Below are 21,629 nucleotides of genomic sequence, written 5' to 3'. Positions count from 1 at the left end.
GCTTTGTGGATTAGGTTTCAACATACGAATTTTGGAGGGGCATACACAGTCTGTAGCAGAGTGCAACTGATTTTCTTTGAAGCCCCTACCCACCCAGAGTAGGAGGTAACATAGTATAAAGTCAAGGGAAATCCTAACTGGTGAGTACAAATGCTTTATGGGGGAAGGAACCACTAAGAACATTTCCTGGGGATAATATCAGCCTGGAATGGGTTGGGCTTCTTCCAAGTCCCATTATTTTATATTATAAATTATAAGGGTTTTCTGTGATAAAGTTTTATACACTACACCATCCTGAGCCAACTCAGACAAAGCTACTCTTGGAAGAATCATCTTCCAAATGATTGCTTTAACTTTCCTGTTAGGCTTTGGATTCAATACGCGTATCCATCTGGAGATAACAATAATCTTAAAATTTCCTTCAAGTCATCCTTCTAAGCCCAACTTTCAGGTTAGGTATTTATCATAGCAGTTAATATACTGGTTAAGATGCCCTTGTTCCATATTGGAGCACCTGAGTGTGATACCTGGCTCCTATACCTGAATTTTACTTCCTGTAAGGCAGACCCTGGGAGGCAACAGTGGTGACTCCAGTAGCTGGGTCTCTGCCACCCGTGTGGGAGACCTGGATTGGGGTTCCTGGCTCCCCGCTTTGTTCTCTCCTCCTACTGGCCATTGTGGGCACTTGATTGGTAAACCAGTGACAGGAGCTCTGTGTGTGTGCATGTGTATGCATGTGTATTTGTATCTCTGCCTCTCAAATACCTTTTAAAACTGGGCTGGAGCTGTGGCATAGTGGGTAAAGATACCACCTGTAGTGCTGGCATCTCTTATGGGCGCCAGTTCATGTCCCGGCTGCTCCATTTCCAATCCAGCTCCCTGCTGATGGACTGGGAAAGCAGTGAAGGATGGCCTAGGTACTTGGGCCCCTGCACCAGCATGGGAGACCCAGAGGTGGCTCCTGGCTCCTGACTTCGAATTGGCTCAGCTCCAGCAGTCACAGCCATTTGGGGAATGAACTAGCAGATAGAAGACCCTTCTCTCTGTCTCTCCCTCTCTCTGCCTATAACTCTACCTCTCAAATAAATAAATAAATCTATAAAAAATTTAAAAAGCAACTCCTCCATATTTTACTTATATTAAAATGTAAATGGTCTGGGAGAGAGAGAGAGAGAAAGGTCTTCCTTCCGTTGGTTCACTCCCCAAATGGTCGCCATGGCCGGCACTGCGCCGATCCGAAGCCAGGAGCCAGGTGCTTCTTCCTGGTCTCCCATATGGGTGCAGGAGCCCAAACACTTGGGCCATCTTCCACTGCCCTCCCGGGCCACATCAGAGAGCTGGACTGGAAGAGGAGCAACCAGGACTAGAACCATATGGGATGCCGGCACCGCAGGTGGAGGATTAACCAAGTGAGCCATGGCGCCGGCCCAATGATTTGGGGTCTTTATACTATCTTTACATAAGTGGTAAAGGGAGAAGAAAATATGTGATGGAGCACGAATGGCCTACAACCACTGATTCAGTAGTTCTTACAGGCTGTTATTGGATTCAAAGATGTTGCCAAGGGTCTTGATTGCACCTGAATTTGAAAGGCAAACATCATCAGGGAGTCTGAAGGTGGCGCATGGGCCTGGACTCTGCCGCTTACTAGGTGGATACTCTGAGCCAGTTCACCCAACTATGAAATGGACACTGTATGAAACTAACATTCTATCTGCAATACAGTAGGCAATCAATCAATGTGCAGGTGTTAATAATTCTGGACTCCCATTAAGTCAGGATTTATACTTCAGAGCAGCTGCTGAGTTACCTTGAACCTTGTGCTGAGGGCTGGGACCTGCCATAAAATTGAGTCTCTGAGAATGTCATGAACTGCTGGTTCTTGAACCACTCCTATCATCCCAGCCCCTCCTGAACTCATTGTGCAGTGTCTGGTATGTAGTGAGAACTCAATAAACAAAGCCTTTAAATTGAACTTCTTAACTCATGCTTCTTATATTTTTATTTATTTGAAAGGGAGAGAGAAAGAGAGAGACAGAGAGAGAGAGAGAGAATGAGAGAGATACAGAGAGAGAGGGAGAATGAATCTTTCCATATACTCATTCATTCCCCAAGTGCCTACAACAGTCTGGGTTGGGCCAGGCCAAAACTAGGAGCTTGGAACTCTATCCAGGTCTTCCATGAGGTGGCAGGAACCAAAGTATTTGAGCCATCACCGGCTGCCTCCAAAGATATGCATTACCTGCCTGTAATTCATTGTTATTCATTTATTTATTTAAAAAACAGAGTAACTACATACACACACACAGAGAGAGAGAGAGAGAGAGAGAGAGAGAGAGAAATCTTCCATCTGCTAGTTCACTCTTCAAGTCGCTGCAATAGCCAGTGCTGGGCCAGGCTGGAGCCAGGAGCCAGGAACTCCATCAGGGTCTCCCACGTGGGTGGCAGGGGCCCAAGTATTTGGGCCATCTTCTGCTGCTTTCCCAGGCATTTTATCAGGGAGCTGGATCAGAAGCGGGACAGCCGAGACTCAAATCCGTGCTCCAATGTGGAATGCCAGCATCACAGGTGGTGGCTTGACCTGCTGCACCGCAGTGCTGTAACTCCTTAGGAAACACTACTCAAGAAGATAGCAATTACAGGAACACTATGCACTGAGACGCCTGACAAAGAAAAGAGATGCAAGTACTTCCAGGTTCCTGAGGGATCATCTGGGAAACAGGGAGCATCAGGAAAAAGACTGCAGGGAAGGCCGAAGTCTGATGGAAACATTAGGAAGAGGATTGTTTCTCACTTACTACTTTGCCTGAATGGACTAATTCATAGAATCCAAAACCGTCAGCATAAATGACTGTAGAAGTCACCTGGAGATTAACCCCAGGCCCACAGAGGGTAAGTAGGGCTTGTGTACAACCATTGGGTTAACAAAATAACTGGGCCTAGTGTCCAAGGCTTGACTTTCTTATCAGTGCTTTTTTCCAGAAAACACTGTGACTTTCGAAAAAAGAGTATGAGTGCAGTTTTTAAAAGGCTCTTTTAATGTGTTTGGAACAAGGAGAAATGGAAGGAATAGGCCATTCCCTGGGGCATGGAGTCTAATGTTGAGAGAGAAGAGTCTTATTTCCTATCAAAGGAACCTAATCTTCAGCATGATAAAAAGGAGAGTCCAAAACAGTCAACAGGTGATTAAGTTTTAACACAGGTGAGAAGATAGAGTGCCCAATCTATTTAATTGGATTCAGGCCTCCAGACTCAAAGAAGTTCCATTTCAGAATACTGACGAACTTGCAGCTGCTGTTAATGCTGGCCTTGGGTTTCAAAGGAAGGGTTAACTAGCTGCCTGCCGTCAACATATATGGCAAAGCCAAAGCAAATTTCATTCCTAATCCTTTCTGCAACTGGAGTTCTCAGTTTCTCTCCTCCTTTGTGCCTGTCTCTCTACCCTGTCTTTGGTCACTTAAGTGGGGAGTCATTTCCTTTCTAGAAGCAGCATTTTGAAAGATTTCAATGGAATAAATGAAGCAGTGAAACCAACAAAATGAAAGTTAACAGAACAAGTGGCGAGCGGTAAGTTCTGCATTTATCGTTTTATATTATGAACAAGAAATACAAAACAGGATATGTAGAATAAAAAGTCATTCACATAATCCTGGTGGACTCCACACATAACTGTGTGACATAGCTGCCAAAACAGCTAATGAAATCTTAGAAAGCATTAAGAAAGCCATAGTTTTCAGAATAAAAGAATAGGGTTACTGTTCTTTGCCAGACATCATATCATCTGCTGTATTCTGTTCAACTTAATAGGTGTACAGAGAAGGATAAATAAGATGATCTAGAACCCAAGATCACAGGAGCTCAAAGGATTAGGGAATTTTCATTTTGGATAGCAGACAGCTGTCCAATTTTAAAAAGACTACTATGGTTTGTAGAGGCTGTGGCCCCCAAACTCATGCAGATGGTCAAATCCCAAAGTCACACGTTCAGTATGCTAAGAAAGTGAAGACTTAATCCAGTTATGGTGCCTAAGAAGTGGACCTACAAGGAGGTCCTTAGGTCATTGGGAGCATGTCTCTGCAAGATTGTTCTCATGAGTGGGTTGCTTAGGGAAGGCTAAACCGGGCCCAGCCACTCCCTCTCTTCCCGGCTCACTGTGCGATGCTTCCTCTGCAATGCTCTTCCATTGCTGTCCTCCGACTTCACCAGACAGTTCAACAAATGGGGCCTCTCCAGTCTTGGTGGTGAATTGACAAAACCTTGAGCAAAATAAACCTCTTTGCTTCATGAGCAACTTCTCTCCAGTATTTGGGACTGAAATAGGAAGGAGGCAGTCTTTTTTGTCTGTGTTGCTTTGTAAAATTAGCTTTAGGTAAAGGCAAACTTTTTTGTAACAAAAGGGAAAGAAAACTACTGTTGGTTGACATCATGTGTCCCTTGTTGTGCTAAGAACATTAATTTACTTTATTAATGTTTTTTGGAAATGTATGGATATTTGGGAGGGTGGTAAGCACCCGTTGCAAGTCATGTTTCCAATTCAGCACTATTCAGGTAAAGCAGTCATTATCTCTTTTCTGCTTCCAAGACTTGGGAACACCATCAAAGCCCTTCTGGCACCAGCTTCCTCCTTGGAGGCAGACTATCTTGTGCAGAAAAATGTCTATGCTTTTCCAATCCATATCCGGCCCAGTTTCAAGTTTCCACAATCCTGCTGGATGGCTGACTGCAAGTAAGGGGCCACTCAGTCTGTATTTTCCAAGTCGCCTCCCCAAGTCTTGAATGTTGGAATGCAAGGATATGTCTGGTGGAAGGGCTAGGTGATGGAGAACCCAGGAATTCCATGAACTTATGAGGACTGTAGGGTCAGACGGGAATGGGTCAGGACATACTCTGTGAATGCGCTTCTGTCCAGTTGCAGCCCTTCTCCTCTCGTATACCTGTAGTTTTAGACCACAAGTCCTGAAGTCCTTCTGCCCCTTTTGCTTCAGGGATGCTCCGGCCAATGAACAGTGTATTAGCCAGGGTACTGTCCTGGCAGAAACCAAAATTTAGCTTGGAATATTAAATCCTAAAGAGACTTTAAAAAGGTACCATTACAGAGGAGTGAGCAGGGAATCCACAAAAGAGCCTCAAGGCACCAGGCACACTCCAACCTCAAGGTCATGCACTTGCTGTCTCCCTATTTGCCACGCTGCTTGAATTGGCATCTATATGGTTCCTTCATCTTGTTCAGGCTTTGTGATGATGCCCCCTGTCAGTGAGCATTGTGACTGCTCCCCCTCAGCACTCCCCCTTCCCTTCCTTTAGCTGTTAAATCATCTAACCTCATGCCATATTTGCATATTTAATTATATATTTATTGTCTGCCCCTCCCCACTACAAAGTGGGCAGAGAATTGTGTCTGTTTTGTTCATTACTATAATCCTGGCACCTAGAACACCATATAGTATAACAAAGGTGTTCAATAAATATTTGTTGAATGAATGAATGAAGACTAAACAGACTCATTAGAATGTATATAGAGAATTGCCCAGGAATGACATGTGATCCATCTTTCCTGTTTCAATTCCATCACAACTTTGAGTAAAGGAGCTGAAACACAAAGATTGTATTTGGCCACAAGAGGGCGGTGTTGATCAGTCTTTGTAGGGGCCTTGTTGTGAGACAATCTTATCCCCAAACCATAAAAAGAAAATCTGGGACAGGACCATGTCTTCAGCCAAAGCAAGCACATTGACGTTGTCATCCGTGTAAAATTCACTGAAAATTTTCTAGGGAATGCTCTCTAAAGGAGGCAAGGGCACTGAAAAGGCAGAGCATGAGCAGTGTGGAGGAAGGAGCTGCCAAAGGACACCTCAACCGCTTAGCTTCAGTAACCATGGAGACACCACCAGCTAGACATATGACCTCATGTTTTGTTCCACCTTCCTCACCTCCCTTCGCTCTGTGCTGTCAACTCCCAATAGTCTTTCCTTGCAAAAGACTGGGCTTTCGCAATATACAGTCTAAACTCATGCTTCCAGTTATCACTCCTCAGATGCTCTTGTAAAGAAATACAAACCATCCTAGGGACCCTTCCCTCTCTAAGTCTTTGTAAAGCCACCATGCTAAGGGGCTGTGTACAAAGGCATCACAAACCCCAAGATGCAGGCACTCAGTCATGGCACCATAAGGCAGTCATGGACAGGGCAGGAAGGGGGGAAGGCCAGACAGGTGGCCTGCAGCGAGGAGAGGTCACGGGAGGCGTGTTGGAAGTGAGGAAATTTGAGTTGGGCTTTGAACAATAGGTAAGTGTAAGTGTATTTGGCTGTTTCTAAAGCACTTTCCAATTTTACACAGTGACTTTTATTCACATTTGAATTTTAAGGTAATTTTCTTCTCATTTATGAATGAGTAAAAGCACATATGCATGTGAAAAAGGCCAGCTTTTCAGCACATCCCACTCCTCTAAGACATAAAATAAAAACTGTGGTAGGGGAGATAAAGTATCATTAAAATTACAGAAAGGAACAAGCCTTCTATTCACCCTACTGGCTCCTTCATGGAATGCCCTTTATCCTCACTCCAGAGTGACTGGAGAATCTAACAAAAGAACATGTGACTTTATATTTTTAAAAAAATGTGGAACAGACCATAGAAGTTCTGGGGGAGTTTTTCACTCAAGTGCAGCTTTTATTAATGGTACAGGGCAGAACCTGTGGATGCCCAGCGAGGCTCCAGGACTCCCAGACCAAATGTAGGCTAACATAGTGGCCTCTTGACAAACATATTCTTTATTTGAAAGAGAGACACTCTAGAGGGGAAGCAAAGAAAGAACAAAATGAAGACATCAAACATCAAGTAGCAGCTCTGAGTCAACAGCTTCCACTTCCTTCCTGGGCAACCCTTCAACACAGTGGCCTCTGCTATAGCTCCTTCTACTCAGGAGCAGGGTGAGCCCCCCCAGGCCACCCCAGACTAGTGTGGTAGAACTTCTTCCACCTCTAGAGTGAGGGAGGGAAATAAGACGTCCCTCAGCCTCGTTAAGGTGTCCCTGCTCATTACCATGGGCAGGGCATCCACAAGGAGGTCCGGGTTTATGTACTGCAGATGGAAAAACACGTAACCCAGCAGCCTAATGAAGATCATGGCCATGAAGACAAGACACCGGAAATGCCTGCAAAAAGACACTTATCATTAGCGCAGGGGAAACAGCAAAAGGTCAAGCAGTGCAGATGAACCTCACACTTACAAATTGCTGGTGAATTGTTTTCTTCAGGCAAATCAGATGGAGTGGGGAGGATAGGTGGGAGGTTAGTGGGGTACAGAAGGTAAGGGTAGTGGGATGGTGAAAACAGAAAAAAGTGATGCCATGGTCAGGAGTTGAGTATAAATCTTGTGATACTTTTGTCTTCCAGCAGAATAGATATCCACAAAGAAAGATTGGAAGAGCAAAAAGAGATGACTTTCTAGGTACTATATTTTGGGGATTCCTTTTTAGGGGTTGTCAGAAAATGTTCAGAAGTGTCCCACTCACAAACCTCATCATCAGTGTCCCTCCTTAGACCCTTTATAGCAAACAGTTCTAGAATCTGAAACATGATTTAGCCACCTGTGACATTAACATCCAGGTAAAGTGAACATCAACATTTTCTAAACAGACCAACAGACCAAGTCCAAAGAGACCAACCCAAACAGTAAAAAATGTGTGTGTGTGTGTGCGTGTTTTCTTATGTATACCCACACCAAAATTCTACCCTGGCAACTGGTCGAAGGCTCTTGTTCTTCAGCTATACCGACATGTCCTAAATAAAAGTTTTCCTTAAAGTGACACATGAAACATGTCTGGGTTAGTCTCCATATTTCAAAAATCGAAAAAAAGAAAAAAAAAAGAAAAGAAAAGGCACAGAGAGTTCAGTGTCCTGTTTTTTTTTTTCCCTAAAGTTTTCAACCTGAAGCAAAAGAGCTAAGAAAATTAATGCCCCTTGAACTCCCCCCAACAGAGAGGACAGTGGAGCTTGTCAGGTTCAGGACCTAGAAAGTGGAAAGAGGCCAGGCTGAGGCTCATAAACATGGAAGTTGAGGGTGAAATACAGCCTACAGCCTTCATCTGAACTCAGAAAAAGCCAGTAATTCTTCTAACTATTTATCATTGTCTAACTCTGATGTTATAATTCTGGGTTGAGAAAGGAAGGAAGGGGCTGCCTGATGTTCTCTCTTTGATGGATATGGTTTTTCTTTAATACTTTCTCAGATCAGCTGCAGAGCCATGTGATCTGAACTAGCTAAAAACTAAGATTCTGCCATTTACCTGTACCAAAAGACTCTCTTTTGTTTCTTCATGATGGTCCTCTCCTATGGGAGGTAATAAAAATCACAGTTATGGCTGTCCACGTGCTCACAGAATAGTAATGTAGCAGAATGGCTAAGAGTGGCCACCCTGGAGTCAGGCTGCCTGGGTTAATGCTGGCTCTGCCACTCTCTATGTGTTACGGTGTGGAGCAAGGCATTTCCTTACTCCAGGGTTATTGATGGACACACATACAACACACATACACACACAGAGGGAGGAATGGAGAGAGACAGACATACAGGGGGAGAGAGAGAGAGAGAGAAAGAGAGAGAGAGGGAGAGAGAGAGAGAGAGAACATACAAATCCAGGGAAGGGGAGAGTAGGGGGGAAATCCCAATTTGGAATAGCAAAGACCTACCATGTCACTTTGAATGGTCTCCACCAGAATTGATCCAGGCTTCACAATTTGGGAGGAGTTATTCTGGACTTTGGATCTAGGTAAAAAAGATCAGAGCCAATAATGATGCAAAATAATCCTAGGGACTGATGAGAGGAGTTTCCTAAGTCATTTTTCATCTATGATCATGATTTATTTCCTGGATCCAAAATAACATTCACTATGCTCCACATTCAAAATTCAGAATTGCTCAGCATAATAAGAACCAGGGTAATGTGATCCATTCTCAAGAGAAAGAAAATCTATAAGATAAAGATTGATGTGACCCTAAAGTTAAATTCAAACAGCAAGTCTATCTTTTGGTGGCAGTTCAAAGGTCAGTTCTCTTCTTGTATCCCCAGCTGAGCTGTTTGCAGACGATCCTGAGTGTGCAAGGTTTGGAGTTCATCTGGAGACCGGGACAGAGTTTAAATGTAAGGCCTTCCCATGCCTGGCTCCCTGCTTTCCTTCCAGCACCCTTGGCTGCCCCAACTCTGTCTTCTAATTTTTATCCCAGAAAAACCATTTAGCTACCTCTTACACACCAAGTTTGGCCTGCACTCAGGCTAGCAGCTCTACAAATGAGGAATAACCTCCTGCTATCCTCTCCTTCCAAGAGTCGGCGCCTCTGTCGGATCTGCCTGCTTTTATTCATTCACCATTGCCTTTTTTTTTTAAATTTTCAATCATCTTTATATACAAAAGATCAATTTAGCATATATTAAGTAAAGATTTCAACAGTTTGCACCCACACAGAAACACAAAGTGTAAAATACTATTTGAGTACTAGTTATAGCATTAATTAAACACCTAAGAATAATTGTGTATTAATTACAGAGTTCAACCAATAGTTTTAAGTAGAACATAAAAAATACTAAAAGGGTAAAGTATTAAGTTCTTTTTTTCTTGTTTTTTTTTGTTTGTTATATAGTTATTTTTTTAATTTAATAAGTATGAATTTACAAAGTGCAACTTTTGTATTGTTGTGGCTCCCTGCCCCTAACCTCCCTCCCTCCCGTGGCCCTCCCCTCTCCCACTCCCTCTCCCAACCCGCCCTTCATCGAGTTTCATTTTCAATTACCTTCATATACTGAAGATCAACTTAGTATATACTAAGCAAGGATTTCAACAGGCTGCACTCACACAACCACACAAGGTATAGGGTATTGTTTGACTAGTAGTGTTTTTAAGTTTCATAGTAAAACACATTAAGGACAGAGATCCTACATGGAGAGCATGTACCCAGTGACTCCAGTTGTTGATTTAACAATTGGCACTCTTATTTATGACTTCAGCAATCACCCAAGACTCTTGCTATGAGCTGTCTAGGCTATGGAAGCCCCTTGAGTTCACCAACTCTGAACTTGTTTAGTAAGGCTGTATCACAGTGGAGATTCCTTCCCCCCTTCAGAGAAAGGTGCCTCTCTCCTTGATGGCCTGTACCATTGCCTTCTGATCATTGTTTGTACATTTATTTTCATTTGTTTTGTTGTTCACATTTTATAATTATTTTCCTCCTCCTAGAGGGGCTGGGTCCAATGAACGCTTAATCAGCATTTTCATGGGAATTTCTTTTTGTAATCGTCACATGAAAGAGAAAAGATAGAAGTGGCACAGACTCTTGATTCCTGCCTCAGTGGAATAACTGTGTCAGACTAGTGCACCTCGAAAAGCAACTGTGAAAACTGGGCACAATGCCTGACAGCTGTTGGAATGCATTGGCAGATGCAGCCAGAAGTCAGGGGGATGCTGACTCATGAAGCTCACTGGACTGAGCTCCTCATTCATCCAGGCTTTTCCCTAGGACATTTACCAATCTGTGGTGCAGGGCAATCGAGTCCAAGCAGCAATGACAGCTTTAACTGTCTGAGGACACAGAGGCTGGAATTCAAGGCCATCCATGTGACTATGACTTGAGGGGAAAAACTCGAGGGAGGAGGGAGGTAGAAGTGAGTTCAAACATCTGAGTGGATTTTCCTCTCAAGGTAGCTGGCTCCTAAATTGTGTGTGTGCAGTTCAAGATTCCAAGAAAGCCCAAAAAGCAGAAGGTGAAGAGGTGAGCAAACAATGGAGTAATCACACAGTGTGTGGAGGAACAGTCAGGGTGCAGGGGCCATGCGCATATTTTCAAGGAAAAAACATGATCCTTTCAACAGATGGTACACAAGTGTTTCCTAAAATGTAATATATGTCATGACAAAAAGTATTCAGCAAGCTGAAAATAAAAGGGAAATGTCTTAGTCTGGTAAAGCATGGCTACAGGGAAGCCATATATCATAATACTTAATTGTAAAGCATTAACACTTTCCCCCTAAATTCAGTGATAAATAAATAAATATATGATATCCACCATCACTCTCTCTAGCCTATGTTGTACCAAAGTCATAACTAACACTGTAAGTCAAAAAGATAATAACAGGTTTAAAGATTGGAAAGAGAAAAACACAGCTGTCATTATTTTTGAATAAAAATCTAAAAGAATCTACAGATTACTAGAATAAATGGATGTAGCAAGGTGGATGGATACAAATTATATGTAGAAAAACCAATGTCATTTCTGTATACTAGCAGTAATCAGGTCAAATTAATGAACATGTGAGATATAACAGCATTGAAATATCAAATACCTAGGAATAAATCTGATGAAAGATACACAAAAATACTATGCAGAAAACTACAGAACATTATTTTCAGAAATTAAGGAAGGCTGAAATAATCAGAAGGATAAAGATGTTAATAGTTTGGAAAACTGTCATTTAAATATTATCATTCCACCAAATTTATCTGTAGGGTCCATATAAGTCCAATCAATCTTTCAGTACTTTTTGTTTTTAATAGAAGTTGAAAAACTGGTTTTAAAATTTGTATAGAAATGCAAGAACAACCAAGATAATCTTGAAGAATAGCAAAGTTACAGAACTGAAGAAACCATATATCAAGATATTACAAATCTACAATACTTAAAGCATTGTGGTATTGGCATGAGTATACAGGCATAGACTAACAGTACAAAACAATCATCCAGAGATAGACCCACATATAAATGCTCACCTGACTTATAAAACAAGTCACCATTGCAAATGCATGGTCTCTTCAAAATGGTGCTGGACCAATTGACAAGCCATCCAGAAAAAATCTTAATCTCTACCTCAAACTACACGGGAAAAAAAATTCCAGATAAATGGAACTTAAGGGTGAAAGTTAAAACAACAAAACTTTCTATGGGAAATTATAGGAGAGTAGTTTTTTTTTTTCATTCAACCATTTATTTTTCCCCCAGAATTCTTTTATTTAAGGAATACAAACTTCAAAAATTTCATATTTACAACTTTAGGAACATGGTGATTCTTCTCACTGAGCCCTTGTCCCACCCACTCTCCTATTGTCATTCTTTTTACCAAGATCTATTTTCAATGAACTTTATACACATATGATTGATTATGTTAAGAGTTTAGCAAATACTATGAAAGAAAAAATAAACCTGTTCCTCAACAGTCAAGACAAGGATGTTCAAAGTTATTGCTTCTCAAGTTGTCAATTTCACTTTTAGGTTGCATGTTAGGTGCTCTGTTAGTTATCACAGGTCAGAGAGAACATATGGCATTTGTCCTTTTGGGACTGGCTTATTTCACTAAGTAGGATGTTTTCCAGTTTCATTCATTTTGTTGCAAATGACTTGATTTTATTTTTTGTTTTGCTTTTGATGTTTTATACTGCTATGTATACTCCATGGTATACATATCCCATAATTTCTTTAACTAGTCTTCAGTTGATGGGGAATTGGGTTGATTGCATATCTTAGCTATTGTGAATTGAGCTGCAATAAACATGGGGGACAGATAACTCTTTCATAAGCTGATTTCATTTCCCTTGAGTAAGTAACCAGGAATGGGATGGCTGGGTCATATGGTAGATTTATATTCAGATTTCTTAGGTATCTCCGTACAGTCTTCCTAGGGTACCTTTTTTCCCACATCCTCACCAGCATTTGTTATTTGTTGGTTTCTGCATGAAAACTTTTCTAACAGGGGTGAGGTGAAACCTCATTGTGGTTATGATTTGCATTTCCCTGACAGCTAGTGATCCTGAACATATTTTCATGTGTCTATTGGCCATTTGGATTTCCTCTTTTGAAAAATGTCTATTTAAGTTCTTTGCTTATTTCATAACTGGGTTGTTTGTTTTGTTATTATTGAATTTCTTGAGCTTTTTATTTATTCAGGTTATTAATCCTTTATCAGTTGCATAGCATGCAAATAAGTTCTCCCATTCTGTTTGTTGCCTCTTCACTTTTGCAGTACAGATGCTTCTAAATTTGATGTAATCTCATTTGTCAATTTTTGGCTTTGATTGCCTGTGCTTCTGGGGTCTTTTCCAAGAACTCTTTGCCTATGCCAATGTCTTGTAGTGTTTCCCCAATGTTCTCTAATAATTTAATGGTATTGGGTCATAGATTTAAGTCTTTAATCCATTTTGAGTGGATTTTTGTGTTAGGTGGAAGGTACAGGTCTTGCTTCATAGCTCTGTATATGGAGATCCAGTTTTACCAGAATCATTTGTTGAAGAGACTATCTTTGCTCCAGGGATTTATTTCAGCTCTTTTGTCAAAGATTAATTGGTTGTAGGTGCATGAATTGATTTCTTGCATTTCTATTCTGTTCCATTGGTCTATCCATCTGTTTTTGTGCCAGTATCAGGCTGTTTTGATTATAACTGCCCTGTAGTATATCTTGAAATCTGATATTATGATGCCTCCTGCTTTGTTTTTGTTTTAAAAGATTGCTTCAGCTATTCAGGGTCTCCTGTGTTTCCATATGAATTTCAGCATCATTTTTTCTATATCTGAGAAGAATGTCCTTGGTATTTTGATTGGTATCACATTGAATTTATAAATTGCTTTTGGTACTATGGACATTTTGATAATATTGATTCTTCCAATCCATGAACATGGAAGATTTCTTGATTTTTTTGTATCTTCTATTTCTTTCCTTAATATTTTGTAATTCTCATTGTTTGACATCCTTGGTTAAATTTATTCCAAGGTATTTCATTTTTTTGTAGCTATTCATCCACATTCACACAAGAACCACATAAAGGATCTGTGCAATTCTTGGTGTAAGCATAGATACCACAGCAATAACCCTCACCAGGGAATCAGAGAACCCTTAGAGGATGGAGCTACCCTTAGGGTCTTCCCAAAGTCCCAACCACACCCTGTGCCCTCCCATACAGCCACAGTGTTTTCACAGTCCTGGCATATAAGCCTCCCACAACCACAAGCCCCCAATCCCCGTCAAGTCTCCCACCCAGACTCGAGCATCTCCACTCAGCTAGTTGCAGAGAGTGTAGACAAAAGCTGGCACAGCGGTTACATATGTCCAAAATGGCTCTGCCCTCTCTCAGCTTATTATAGAAGAGAAGTTTTATAACTGAGAGCACTGAATATAGAAGAAAAAATTGATAAACTTAATAGATTAAATTTCCTTAAGATTAAGAACTATTGCTTTTTAAAGAAATTCTATTAAGAAAGAATAGAAAACTGTGATACATATATATGACAAACAACATGTGAAAGAAATATAAGGAGCTTATACAAATCAATGTGAAAAAGACAAAAAACTCACAAGTGTAGGCGAAAGACATGTTATATAAGAGGATATCCCAATCTCCAATTAGCAATATGAAAAACTAAAACCTCATAAGTAGTCAGTGATTAAATGCATTTTTTAAATCAAAATTATTTATCACTACAACTCCCTTTCCAGAAAGGCTAAAATTTTAAAAATTGAAAATACTAAGTGACAGTGAAGATATAGAATAACTAGAATTCTACATTTCTTGTGGGAGCAGATACTGGCACAACCACTTTGGAAAAAATCAATCAGGGAGGTCATTCTTTCAAACTTACATTTCTTTTTCAAGAAGCAGCACCTCTTTTTCCTTTTCCATCTTCCTCAGAATTTCCTGGTATTTCTTCCCACGAAAATGAAAAAAAAAAGTCACAAACGAGAATTTCTGTCTTTCATTACAATGTCATTGATAAAAAATATTCTGCTAAGACTAAGTCTTCATATTCTATATGGTACACTCCTTGGAGTGTTCACATAAAGGTAAGGAAGATGTTCTAATAAAAGAAGTATGAGATATTAGTGCCCAGAATGGATATGAATAAAAAGGCATTCTCATCTGGACACTGCTCTGATTCAAACCACAGCTCTAATGCTTACTAGCTGTGTTCCCCAGAGCATGTTACCTAACTCCTTATAACCTCAGTGTTCTCCTTCTTGTAACATTATCATTCTAATAGAATTATCAGGCAGATTGAAGAAAAATTGAGAGCTTAACCCAGTGCCCAGCACAAAACAAATTCTTAATGAACATCTCTCTTGTTATTTCTACTGTTGTATAAAAGGCATTCTCATTCCTAATGAGAAACCAAGAACTTCAAAGCCTTGGAGAAATTTTGCCCTTACTCTGCCTTTTCCCCAGAGGCCTGGTACCTTTATGTAGTGGGCCTGATCCTCACAGAGCTGATACACAGACTGGTAGTCACTCTCTACCTAGAAAGAAAAGAAAATTAACACATCCCGTAAGTTAAACGAGAACTAAGCCTGAGCTGCTCCCTGGAGCCCTACTTGGTACATTGGACATTTGCCTGGTTTCCAAGCAAGTCCTTAGTTGAAGGAAAACTACAATATCACAAAGAGGTGATCTCATAATTCATTTGTCTAATTTTCACAAAGAAAATTGCCCAGGTTGCCATATGCTCTTAGGTGGGACTCCAAGGGATATTTCAGGGCACTTAAACTTGGGATGTGATGGTGGTATTTGAGGTAGAGGAATATTTTAAGAAATGGAAAAACCAATACTTTTAAGAGACACTTTCTTCTCCTTTCTTTGCCTCAAATGATTCTGTTTATAAGACCCTTTGAGGGGCTGACACTGTGGTGCAGCAGGTTAAAGCCCTGGCCTGAAGCGCCGGCATCTCATGGGCACCGATTCTAGTCCTGGCTGCTCCTCTTCCGATCCAGCTTTCTGCTATGGCCTGGGAAAGCAGTAGAATATGGCCCAAGTCACTGGACCCCTGCACCCACGTGGAGGACCTGGAAGATGCTCCTGGCTCCTGGCTTCGGATAGGCCCAGCTCCGGCTGTTGCAGCCATCTGGGGAGTGAACCAGTGGATGGAATACCTTTCTCTCTGTCTCTATCTCTCTCTGTAACTCTGTCTCTCAAATAAATAAAATAAATCTTTTTTTTTTTTTTTTTTGACAGGCAGAGTGGACAGTGAGAGAGAGAGAGACAGAGAGAAAGGTCTTCCTTTGCCGTTGGTTTACCTTCCAATGGCCGCCACGGCTGGCGTGCTGCGGCCAGTGCACAACACTGATCCGAAGGCAGGAGCCAGGTGCTTCTCCTGGTCTCCCATGGGGTGCAGGGCCCAAGCACTTGGGCCATCCTCCACTGCCTTCCCGGGCCATAGCAGAGAGCTGGCCTGGAAGAGGGGTAACCGGGACAGAATCCGGTGTGCCGGCACCGCAAGGCGGAGGATTAGTCTGTTGAGCCACAGCGCCAGCCATAAAATAAATCTTTAAAAAAAACCCTTTGAGTTATCTCCCTTGAAAATTTTTTAAAAGATTTATTTTATTTATTTGAAAGACAGAGTTACAGAGATAGGGAGAGAGAGAGAGAGAGAAAGGAAAAGAGAGAGGGAGAGAGAGAGGAAAATGAATCTTCCATTTGCTGGTTCACTCCTCAAATCAGAATCCAGGAGCCAGGAGTCTCCTCTGAGTCTCCAAAGCACTTGGGCCCTCCTCCCTTACCCTCCCAGGCACATTAGCAGGGAGCTGGATTGGAAATGGGAGCAGCTAGGACTCGAACCTGCACCCATATGGGATGCCAGTGCTGCAGGTTGGGGTTTTAACATGCTGCACCACAGTGTAAACCCCTTAAAATGTTTTTTTTTAAGAGAGAGAGAGAGAGAGAGAATATCTTTGATCTACTGATTCATTATCCAAATGCCACAACAGCCAGGGCTGGACCAGGCCAAAGCCTGGAAACAGGAACAAGGGACTCAATCCACATCTCCCACATTGGTGGCAAGGACCCAAGTACTTGAGTCATCAATTGCTTCCTCCCAGGGCGCATATGAGTAGGGGCTCAGACTCAAACCCAGGCACTCCTATAAGGAATGTGAGCATCTTAAGCAGGGTGGCTTAACCACTGTGCCAAACACCTGCCCCATCCTGATCTTATCCTGCAAAGACCCTCAGCAGAAGAGACAACTTCGTCTACCTTGGCCATTTCCTTTTCTTGATTTGCACAGGACTCCGTTGTCATCTGTACTTTTACCTATGGAAGACAATGAGTGACAGTAGAACGTTTATAGCATTCTTTTAGAGAAGGCAAATGGGTAATTATCACCTTCTCCATACTAGCAAAGAATGTAATGATGGCTATAGATTGAGGACATGTGATAGCAATGTATTAGAGCAGGCATGGTTACTACCCTCATTTTTATAAAGAAACAAAAAGGTTTGGATTCAGTTAAGTATACAATCATAGTAAGTCACATAGTGACAGAACATCCATGTAAATCTTGGTAGCCTGACTCCCCAGTGAACCTTATCCATCCTTCCTGCAGTCCTGTTCACCAAAGCTCACCAGACATTTTTCTCCACTCATATTCAGTATGGTGCAGTAGTGTGCCCTCTGAATCACACAAAAATCAAAAGAAAACCTTGATCCTCTTTTTCAGAGGGAAAAAAAGATAGTGGGGCTCTTGCATGGTGGGCTTAGTTAATTGGTCATATATATCTGTAATGAGCCTACCAATAATGGGAGTCCAATTCTTTCATTTAATAAATATTTATTGGATACCTATCATGTGCCAGAAAATATTATAGGCACTCAGGTGTGAACACAAAATTCATGTTGGAAAATTCATGTGAAACACAAAATTCATGTTGTCAATCGATTTACCTTCCAGTAGCATACAATGATAATAAAAATTAATTTTTTTTAAAAAAGCCCTTGGCCTATAAGCCCTGGGTTTGAAAATCAGATTGTTGACACAGCCCTGTGTAATTGTGGATGTTACTATTTTATTCCTTGAATATCTTATTTATGTGTCCTCATTGAGGTCACACACTTCATGATGGCAGGCCCTGACAACCATTCAGAACACGTGTTGCACTGGCTGGTGGATGAGGAGGCTTCACAAGCAATTCCCTCCATTTTGATGATATGGAAGCCATCTCTGCTACGAGTGTGACAAGGAATGCCCTTATGAATGCCCTACAGGCCTTGAACATCTCACCTCAGGGAGTCCTAGAAAACAACTCCTTCTGGAACCTAGAATTGACAGATAGTCTGGAAAATCTTTAGGTTTGCTTTTCTACTCACCTTCAATTCTGCCAACATTTGCTTTAGGATTCCTTGATCAAGGCCAGCATTCTGAAACCTGTTCGAAATCTGAAATATCATTCCACATATCAAGAACTAAGTAAGGCATACAACCATGAAAACTTGGGAGAGTGGCACATTTGAGTACTGAGGCAGCAGAATGGTTAACTCATCCAGGTCTCCATAGACACCTGATGGAAAACTGTTTCCATTTCCTTAAGGAAGCTGTCTGATTCCATGCTAGCTGGACACAACTTTTGTTCCCATATCCTGTGGAAGCTAAGGCTCAATGAGGAGAGGAGGATGGGGAGGCAATAGAGTGGGGCAATATGTTTGGGGAAGGAGGAACACATCATTTCCTCCTTTATAGTCTTTCATCTTGCTCCACAATCTGAAATTCCCAATTAATGCTGGCCTTGGTCAGAGTTTGTTCTAAGATTCATTCGATGGCAGTACATGGATTTTGCTGGTTACCTCAGACTGTAGAGTTCAGGAAGACAATTAACTCTATGGGGATTCCTCAGAAATGGATTTTGTGGTGTGGAAACCAACCCCTTCGTTCGTATACCTCATTCTGAGTGTGCCCAGACCCCCTCTCTCAGGCTCCCAGCCCACCCCAACAGCCTTTCCTGTATGAAGACAATGTTCCAGGGCCCCTCTTACCTCCTCCTGAAGCTCTGCTACATTCCTGCTAAGGAGCTTATTCCTTTTTTCCTGTGGGGAGAAAAAAGAAAAGGGGAAAAGCCTATGCTGCTCTCCTATCCTCCCCTTTACCAGACCCCTGAAATAATATCTGGGGATGAGTGTACCAAGTAGAAAAAATGTACTCTGGCCCCACGTGGTGGATCCAGAAACAGAGCCCAGGCACCAGCTCCTGTGCTGAGTGCTACATCCCAGAACACTCTCTTAAACAGCTGTGATTCCTACAGATACAGAAATGATGAGCATGTGATGATCGCTGGGAAAGAGGGCACAGTAGAATGTGAGCAAGCGCATCCGAGGATGCCTGACTAGATGTCTGCTTACCAGCTGTCCTGACTCCAGCTCCAGGTCCTTCAAGGCTTCCTCCCTCTCTAGTGTGATGTGGTTCAACTCCTCCTTCTCTTTGACTCGCCCCAGTGACAGGGTGATCTCTGTTTCCAGACTGAAAAATAGAAAATTATCCAGGTGTGGGGCAGTCCTAAGGAAGCTACCAGGACTTCAGCTTGAGGCGCTACCCCAAAGTCTTGCGGATCTCTAGTGACCACCAAGGGCAATGGTGATAAAATGTCAACCTAATGCAGACATTTAATGCACAAATCTATACATAAAGCATTTTGAGGGCACCACAGTTCATGCTTTAGAATTTAAATAGCATGCCACAACTAGCCATCAAAAGGAGTCATCCACCTTTCAATTTTCTCTCTATCCTAAGGGACATTCAGATAAAAAGAAACCCTTCCCCTCACCAACAGCAAAGCCCAACCTTTGAATAGTTTCTTCTTTCTCTTGGATTTTTCTAAGAAGAATCTGATTTGCCTCATCCAGTTTCTGCAGGTCCTGTTCAAGATCTGAGTTCAGGTAGTCAAGATTCTGTTTTGTGACTTCCAAATTTGGTATTTCCATCATCTTGCACCTACAGGAAAATTATCTTCATTACTAAATTCAGGCCAGGAAAATACAAGAGCATGGAAGATTTTTGCTGTAACCTCACTTATTCCCCCACTTGCTGTAGTTAGTAAGCCTAACCAGTTCTACCTTATTTTCCATGATAAATTGATTTCCACAGTGTTTTTCATAAAGAAAATTGAATCCCATTTTATTTTCAAATATTATAAGTGGAACTAAATACACTATAATTCTTTTGTCAAGCAAAATAAAGGTTTTTCATATGCCTAATTATTCTAACTTACATACTTATTTTTATATGGAGTATGTGTAATCCAGTGACACCTATAAAGTGTTTGAACATGTGAAAGGGAGAGTAATTTTTTCCTTATCCATTGGTTGCAGACTTGACTGTTTACTAACCCAACTGGACAGATGTGTTTGCTGAGTGTAGAGCTAGAAAGGGGAGGGATCATTTCCCCAAATAAGACCGATATGCTATTTAAGACAACAGCTATTTCTGAAAACCATTCCATTGATCTGAAAGAACTACAAAGAACTGAAACAAAAGGTTTTGTCTCCCCAGGCTTGAGGATACCTTGGCATAACCCAGGTCTTCTTCCTTCCTGGATTGCAGGAGAATCTCCCCCTAGTACAGTAGTTCCTCTATTAAATAAAGTCTTTGTTAATGTCAATACTTACACATCATTCAATGGGTTTTGTCCAACTTCTTCCATTGTAAGTTTCCTAAAATGTGAATGCAAACATCTGTTATAGAAATGAAGCACCTGATGCCCAACACATAAAGGATCGGTAAAAAGGTAGATATTGTATTCAGGCAAGACAAAGCCGAGACAGAAACTCATACTTTCTATACTCTGCTTCCCAGAATCAACTGCAATATCATGTACAAACTAAATTTCAGCACAGCAGATCATATTTTAATTTAAGATGCTGTAAATGAATCTGATTAGAGTACAGAAATATTTTTGTTTTCAAAATTTTCACTCTTTGCTTACTTTATCTTTTTTTAACCTGCTTTTATTTCATCACTGGTGAAGTATAAAAAGTACTCATGTACATCTGTTGAAAAATTAATGAACAGCTTATTTGTAATCCAAACTTCAGGAAAACTTAGAAAACAATGTAGAGGAGTCAGAGTAAAAAAGTTGGCTGCCTGGGGCTGACATTGTGATGCAGCAGGTTAAACCACCTTGAGATGCCTGCATACCATATCAAAGTGCCGGTTCTAGTCCTGGCTCCTCTGCTTCTGATCAGCTTCCTGTCAAAGCACTTGGGAAGGCAGTGGATGATGGCTGAGTCCCAGCAGCCCATGTGGGAGACCCAGAAACAGCTCCAGACTCCTGGATCTGACTTGGCTTAGCCCTGGCTATTGCAGGCATTTGAGGAATGAACCAATGAATAGAAGCTCTCTCTCTCTCTCTCTCTCCTCCTCCTCCTTCTTTTTCTTCACCTTCCTCTCTCTCCCCCTCCTTCCCTTACCCCTCCCTCTCTTCCTCTTCCTCTCTCTCCCTGTTACTCTGTATTTCAAATAAATAAGACAAATCTTTAGAAGTTGGCTGCCTGATTTCTATTAGTCCACTGCTATCCTATTTTCAACAAGCTCTAGATACTACAGGCTGAGTTGATCCTGAAACAGCAGGCAAAAACACAGCATGTGAGCAGTAGGCTACAACTACTAGAAGACAGAACAAACAATCAAGCCCTGAGGAACATCCTCTCCTGGTCATTAAGCCATAACTAAAGTTCAGGACAAGACCAATCAAAGTAGAATGTAAAACCTCTTCTCCTTTTCATATTCCATCTTCCTATCCATTGCCTTCCTTTGAATATTTTTTAAAGTTTACTTTTTAATTCCTTATCATACCTCCTCACTTCATCATGCTCCCTGCTTTTCTTTCTATTCCTTTTATAGAC

At 41.5% G+C, this 21,629-nt stretch overlaps 1 protein-coding gene across 1 annotated transcript; it reads right to left on the bottom strand.

The window, feature by feature from the left end:
* Nucleotides 1-6,954: 6,954 nt before the first annotated feature.
* LOC133770547 (transmembrane and coiled-coil domain-containing protein 5B-like) lies at nt 6,955-20,428 on the bottom strand. Its single transcript, XM_062206625.1, has 11 exons — nt 20,394-20,428; nt 19,570-19,719; nt 19,131-19,248; nt 18,768-18,818; nt 18,105-18,173; nt 16,995-17,051; nt 15,206-15,265; nt 14,614-14,678; nt 8,688-8,763; nt 8,288-8,331; nt 6,955-7,153 (listed from the first exon to the last, which is right to left on the bottom strand). Exons 1-11 carry the CDS (start codon nt 20,426-20,428, stop codon nt 6,955-6,957), a joined length of 924 nt encoding a protein of 307 aa, XP_062062609.1.
* Nucleotides 20,429-21,629: the final 1,201 nt, after the last annotated feature.

Source organism: Lepus europaeus, chromosome 11 (genome assembly GCF_033115175.1).
Source record: "Lepus europaeus isolate LE1 chromosome 11, mLepTim1.pri, whole genome shotgun sequence".
In the NCBI taxonomy this organism is placed as follows: domain Eukaryota; kingdom Metazoa; phylum Chordata; class Mammalia; order Lagomorpha; family Leporidae; genus Lepus; species Lepus europaeus.
This window is presented reverse-complemented; position numbering and strand designations above follow the sequence as displayed.

What these genes read in the sequence shown, in the direction of transcription:
- LOC133770547 (XM_062206625.1), bottom strand. Translation starts at nt 20,428, where the DNA reads ATGGAAGAAGTTGGACAAAACCCATTGAATGATGT. An exon ending in CAAAACCCATTGAATGATGT is followed by an intron (nt 19,720 to 20,393) that starts GTAAGTATTGAC and finishes ATTTTCCTGTAG; the next exon opens with GTGCAAGATGATGGAAATAC. An exon ending in AAATGTTGGCAGAATTGAAG is followed by an intron (nt 17,052 to 18,104) that starts GTGAGTAGAAAA and finishes TGTCTTCCATAG; the next exon opens with GTAAAAGTACAGATGACAAC.